Source organism: Salvelinus namaycush, chromosome 34 (genome assembly GCF_016432855.1).
Source record: "Salvelinus namaycush isolate Seneca chromosome 34, SaNama_1.0, whole genome shotgun sequence".
Lineage (NCBI taxonomy): Eukaryota > Metazoa > Chordata > Actinopteri > Salmoniformes > Salmonidae > Salvelinus > Salvelinus namaycush.
The window spans coordinates 16,254,157-16,261,267 of NC_052340.1; the positions used below are offsets into that span (position 1 = coordinate 16,254,157).

The following is a 7,111-nucleotide window of genomic DNA, read 5'->3' on the forward strand; positions in this document are numbered from 1 at the left end:
GTAGTAACTGGGGGCTCAGCCAATGAATTATACTTATGAGCAAACTTTCCGTAACTGCAGGTGGCAGTAAATAGCCAACCTTGGTTTAATACCTGTTTAAAAAAAAAACTGTCCAGGTGGCATTATGCACCCTTCCAGTTTGTTTGAAAACTCGTAGAAGTAGTAGAAGAAAATGGACTACTTCAAAATGGAGATTGCCTCAATGGTGCTTCCAGTGCTCTCGCAGATGCCATAATGGGACAGATACACTGATGTGATGTTGATCTAAGTCTATAGATCTTTCACTACTAGAGGAATACTTTACTGCCCATTTGTGGAAACAGAACTTATTGGAACCTTACATCATTTTGCTCTTTCCCCAACCCCCCTGAAACACACATACAGTACATATCCACTGACATTCTAGAAGAACATAGGGTCAGAGCCACAGCAGAATCACTGATTTGACTTTACTACAGTGCTTTACAGTACTATGACAGTAAAATACATTTAACGGAAATAAATAAGAATTTACATAACTAAAATGCAATACAAACGATTATGTTGATGATAAAACAAACAGTATAAGCATTCAGTTCTGGCAGCAGGTCTGGCAGCTCACGTCTTGACAGATATTCCTGTCAGTCCTGGGATTCAAACCAGTAACCCTGGCCCTGCTGCTGTACCATCTAAAGTCATAATTGGTACTAGTTCAGGCTCAGATTTCTGATCTCCTTGGTCCTAATCCCTATATGATAGGGTGCAACAGTGGTGGGAATAGAACATAGCCACAGGAAGTAGGGGTGCTGAGGGTGATGCAGCACCCCCTGAAAAATCTGAATTAATAACAAATATTAATATTTTTGGAGAACTTCTTTTCTCACAAAAATAGCACACTGGGCCTTTACTAGTCCTGCATTAGCGGACCAATATAGCCTTCTGTAGTGCGGGCATAGTATTTTTTCCCCCATGGCTATGGAACAGAATAAACTGTACAGATATTTCTGGTTACTGTAAACAACAGAAAGGAGGGTTGTAGAGAAGTTGATGAATATGATCAAGTGGGGAGCACACAAATTAAAAGCCTACTTTCGTGACTCCTTTGAGGCTTTCAAGCAAACAAGTAATATTTTGACATATGAGAGCACAACTAACACAAAAGGTGAAACCACTAGACTTGCTATGATACATATACCATGAAAGTTCCTCGGTGCACTTTCAACACAGGAGACTTTAACAATTGCTAAGTGAGAGAAAATGGTTATGGGAATAAAATACAACTGGCTTACAAATGGAGACATACCTGTCATAAGCCATCACTGCCAAAATAAGTAAGCACTCATTACATATGCATTGCAGAAAAAACCTGCAATATACAACCTTCGTGAGAGATTCCCTTTATTTCTGCCTCATGGCAAAATGTATAGAACTGCAGGAAATTAACTTGAAAACTGCAACAAAATGTTTTTAAATCAAGAAGACAAACGTTTTAGGAAGATGGGCAGGTACACAGCTGTCCTGAAGTTAGATGGGCCAAGAGTCCAGATCTGGCAGAATGGGTTGGGGTGTAGGATCTTCCCAACGATCCCACTCAGCATCTGTTTGAGCATAGTCTGAAGGTAGGGAGGGCAGCTCCCCTTGATGCTCTGTAGTTATGCAGCTAACTAGCTAATATGACACAACATTCTCAGTTACAATACATGATAAACTTGTTGTGAATTTTACATTCAATTATAGCAACTATAAGTAAGAAAACACATAATTCAACATTAGAAAAAGGAACTATGAAGTTATGTTTTAGGGTAAATGCCTAGTACCTTTTTACAAGCATGCCTGATTTTTACAATCCTAACGCCATACATTAAAGGATTGAAAAGTGGTGGACATATCAGAAAATAAACAAATAAAATTGTGCGAAGTATAGGTGGAAGATCTGCAGTTTCATATCTGCCTTGTAGAATCACAAATAACCAGCCAAATAAGAAGTTCAGCATAGAGGCTATATGTGGTGTACAGGTGTTAAATGCTTTCTGTTTTGTCTCTTTTGAAGACTTTAAACATATTTGTAGAATTCTTACATATGAGTATATGGTAGGACATATAGTACAAGAAATATAAAGCACAGTGACAACAAGACCCCATATGTTATTCAGTGTAGTATTTGAACAGGCAAGCTTGACTACTGAGTAGTTGTCACAATACAGTCTGTCTAGAACGTTACCACAAAATTGCAGTCGCAAACTCAGGGAGATAATGATGGCGATGAGGAAAAAAGAAGACAAGCAGGACAGCAGAATTAAGCTGCAAACTCTTTCAGGTGTCATAATATTGTTATACTGTAGAGGATAACAAATAGACATGTACCTGTCATAGGACATAACTGCTAAATTACTATATTCTGTTAAACCATATGTGTACAACACATAAATCTGGAGGTAACAATAAAGAAGGGAAATATCATGTGTGTCAGAGAGTAAGTAAAACATGAAAGCAGGAAACAAACCAGTGCTCCCATACAACTGATTAACAAACAAAGCACATAGAAACATATACATGGGTTCATGAAGGCTTCTTTCAATGAAGATAACTCCAATAAGCAAAGCATTGGCAAGAATGATGACAAAATATAATACAGTTACTACAGCAAAGTAGAAGTACTTCAATTGTCCGATATCACCGTATGCAGCAAGCCTAAAGACCTTATAGTGAGTAGAGTTTTCCATGGTCCTGGGAGTTGTTAAAGATGTGCTGTCAATGTTTGAAGAAGAGGAGCAAATCCTCCTACTATAGCTTACATATATATATATATATGTGTTACATTTCTGAAATCACAGAGAACAGACAACCTAAATGGATAATTCCTTGACTTGTTGATTCAGTAATAGATTTCCCCACATCTACAGTATACTCACCAATATAGACAGCTTTCATTCTCTTGAAAACATAATTCAAACAATATTTTACTTTGTATCCTGCACTCATGTAACTTATTACATTCAAATGCAAAATTATACATATATTCTAAATCCAAAATGAAGCCTGCTCATTTCTAATCCATGATGACCTGCTTAAACTCAGCTCCTCACTTGATTCTTATACTTGTGAGATATAAAAAAAAAAGAAGCCTGCCATGGTGTGATATGCACAGGATTACCAATACCTGGGGATACCTGGGGATAATTAGATATTTTCAGAGTCAAGGAAACCATATAGAGGAAAAACAGATACCATTTTGCATCACATGCCCTCCAGGGTGTTCTAAGGCCTTTTTTAAATGAAAAAAGGCCTTTTTTAAATGAAAAATCCACCCAAAATGCTCATTCTTATAATGTAAATAACACTAATATGTGAGAACAATATTTTTTTGTGAACCAATGTTTCATTTTGGCTTTTTAATAGGGATGGTAGCAACATATGAAAATTGCTGTGGAAATCTGTTGCATCTCAAGTTGACTACAAAATCCACATTGCAATGCTCTCTCTATGGGCTGGCTGGCTAGCTAGCAAACATAGCTACGCACAATAATACCAAAGACAATATCAGTATGTGACGTAGCTAGTTAGCTGTAAAATTGCCTTATCCAACTGCACTTATTTCAGGAGTCTACAAAACGAATCATGTTCAACCTGCAGATCGATGTGCCTCACCGAGTGGAGTCTGACATTCGCAACGACACCATGCAGTGGACCCTGGACTGAAGAGGCAGAAACATAGAAGAAATGTGCTGGACTGTCTGTAAAATTACACATTTCTTGAGGTAGGAATATCTGTCCCGCTTTAAATGACATGCAGCTTATAAAGGCTTCATAAAGCCTTCATAAACACTACATTAATGTGTTACAAATAATCTATAACCGTATGTTATGCTTTATAAAGGGTTCATAAATTTGGCATAACTGTGTGACATAATCACCCATGTCAAATATGACAAACTTGTGCTTTATAAAGTGTAGCATAAGCAACGCTTAATAAAGGCCGTATAAATCATTTTAAATTGAAGCTTCACAAAGCATTTATAAACTTGGCATGCATCTTGGTAAAGTATTGTAACGCCAGGATAGTGGGATTGACTCCCGGTGCCACCCATACATAAAAATCTCTTCACACATTACTAAGTCACTTTGGCTAAAAGCGTCTGCTAAATTTGATATTAAATTTCTCTAAAACATTTCTAGGATGGCCCAACTTCTTTCCCTCTTGGGTGCATAGTCAATATTGGACCTGACCTCAACTTTCCACAAAATGCTGTGCTGCAGGATAAAACTCTAAAGTGCAGTCATGCACAGAAAAAAACGTCGGTGAGTCCTTTTAAATCAGTTTTAATTTCATGTCTACTTCGGTTTTTTCCCCCCAAATTCCATTTTCTCAGTTTAGTTTTTCCAGTTTCGGATTTCCCCCATGTTTTTCCGGTTTCCCCCAGTTTCTTCGAAACTTTTTAAATAGAAAAACAGCAACATTTGATTTTCTGTGTTCACAACAATGCTTAAGCCACATTATGTGACGAATAATTTTTTTGTTGTATATTTGCACTTTGTAGTTGCCCACTATTGTTTGGTTAGAAGGTTTTCTATAGTGCAGTAATCGCACATAAGATGATTATGTATTCCGTATAGAGTGATTCGCATTGTGGCCACCGATTGAATGGGGAGAGTAAAAGGCCAACACTTCGTATTATTCAGAACTCCATGAAATGATGCCAGATATACATTCTACAGACCCTGTTGAGTACACCCAACAATACTTTTACTCCGGCACCCAGAACAGTTTTTGCTCTATAAGCCAATATGTATTCCATATACTGTACAGTGATTCACATTTGGGGATATTTATATGACCTTTGAACATGTTTTAAAACCCACATATAATGCAAATGTCACTTTAATATGAACAAATATGAATCATTGTTAATTTTTAGACAATTCTTTTTCATATCATTAATAAATACAGGTTGTTGACACGTTTATGCTATTACGTGGTGGACTTTTATTTAGAATATTTCGGAAATTACGTTACCCGGAAGTACTTTTTAGTGTTGCTGATGAGACTCTGATCATGTGATGAGTTCGCAAATCAAATACCCAATTGTGGTGCCAACCTAACAGCAAAAAACAAGTGAACCTTTATTTATTGTAGTTTACATTAGTTTGTAGTAAAGCGTTGAGATATATTACATACTGTAGCCACCTCAGTCATTATTTCAAATAATTCTGGTGACTTTACAGCAATTAATAGCTAGCCGAAATTTAGCTAGCTAGCTAAAGTAGCTAAATACATGTCTCGTCACGTCATGAGATTTGTAAATGAAACAGGAATATAATAATACGAATCTAAGGGGAAAACTCCCTTAGATTTGTATTATTACACTGCTCAAAAAAATAAAGGGAACACTTAAACAACACAATGTAACTCCAAGTCAATCACACTTCTGTGAAATCAAACTGTCCACTTAGGAAGCAACACTGATTGACAATAAATTTCACATGCTGTTGTGCAAATGGAATAGACAAAAGGTGGAAATTATAGGCAATTAGCAAGACACCCCCAATAAAGGAGTGGTTCTGCAGGTGGTGACCACAGACTACTTCTCAGTTCCTATGCTTCCTGGCTGATGTTTTGGTCACTTTTGAATGCTGGCGGTGCTTTCACTCTAGTGGTAGCATGAGACGGAGTCTACAACCCACACAAGTGGCTCAGGTAGTGCAGCTCATCCAGGATGGCACATCAATGCGAGCTGTGGCAAGAAGGTTTGCTGTGTCTGTCAGCGTAGTGTCCAGAGCATGGAGGTGCTACCAGGAGACAGGCCAGTACATCAGGAGACGTGGAGGAGGCCGTAGGAGGGCAACAACCCAGCAGCAGGACCGCTACCTCCGCCTTTGTGCAAGGAGGAGCACTGCCAGAGCCCTGCAAAATGACCTCCAGCAGGCCACAAATGTGCATGTGTCTGCTCAAACGGTCAGAAACAGACTCCATGAGGGTGGTATGAGGGCCCGACGTCCACAGGTGGGGGTTGTGCTTACAGCCCAACACCGTGCAGGACGTTTGGCATTTGCCAGAGAACACCAAGATTGGCAAATTCGCCACTGGCGCCCTGTGCTCTTCACAGATGAAAGCAGGTTCACACTGAGCACATGAGCACATGTGACAGACGTGACAGAGTCTGGAGACGCCGTGGAGAACGTTCTGCTGCCTGCAACATCCTCCAGCATGACCGGTTTGGCGGTGGGTCAGTCAAGGTGTGGGGTGGCATTTCTTTGGGGGGCCGCACAGCCCTCCATGTGCTCGCCAGAGGTAGCCTGACTGCCATTAGGTACCGAGATATGATCCTCAGACCCCTTGTGAGACCATATGCTGGTGCGGTTGGCCCTGGGTTCCTCCTAATGCAAGACAATACTAGACCTCATGTGGCTGGAGTGTGTCAGCAGTTCCTGCAAGAGGAAGGCATTGATGCTATGGACTGGCCCGCCCGTTCCCCAGACCTGAATCCAATTGAGCACATCTGGGACATCATGTCTCGCTCCATCCACCAACGCCACGTTGCACCACAGACTGTCCAGGAGTTGGCGGATGCTTTAGTCCAGGTCTGGGAGGAGATCCCTCAGGAGACCATCCGCCACCTCATCAGGAGCATGCCCAGGCGTTGTAGGGAGGTCATACAGGCACGTGGAGGCCACACACACTACTGAGCCTCATTTTGACTTGTTTTAAGGACATTACATCAAAGTTGGATCAGCCTGTAGTGTGGTTTTCCACTTTAATTTTGAGTGTGACTCCAAATCCAGACCTCCATGGGTTGATAAATTTGATTTCCATTGATAATTTTTGTGTGATTTTGTTGTCAGCACATTCAACTATGTAAAGAAAAAAGTATTTAATAAGAATATTTCATTCATTCAGATCTAGGATGTGTTATTTTAGTGTTCCCTTTATTTTTTGGAGCAGGGTATATTCCTCTTTCATCTCCCCATTTAGAGTTTATGGTTTAGCACAGAAATGCCCTTGTCAAGATGGTGTGTTAAAAGCATTTCCTAACAGACCTGCTAACTTTATTTGTTGGATAAAGTTGTTGGAACCAACATGCAGTACCTCCAGCAGGCAGAGAGGCAAGAACCATTCATCCACCAGCTCAGGGAC

At 39.9% G+C, this 7,111-nt stretch overlaps 1 protein-coding gene across 1 annotated transcript; it reads right to left on the minus strand.

The window, feature by feature from the left end:
* Nucleotides 1–1,503: 1,503 nt before the first annotated feature.
* LOC120029228 (olfactory receptor 11A1-like) lies at nt 1,504–2,702 on the minus strand. The gene is made up of 2 exons (XM_038974517.1): nt 1,797–2,702; nt 1,504–1,647 (listed from the first exon to the last, which is right to left on the minus strand). The coding sequence occupies exons 1-2, from the start codon at nt 2,700–2,702 to the stop codon at nt 1,504–1,506; spliced, it is 1,050 nt and encodes a 349-aa protein (XP_038830445.1).
* Between the last annotated feature and the right edge of the window lie 4,409 nt (nt 2,703–7,111).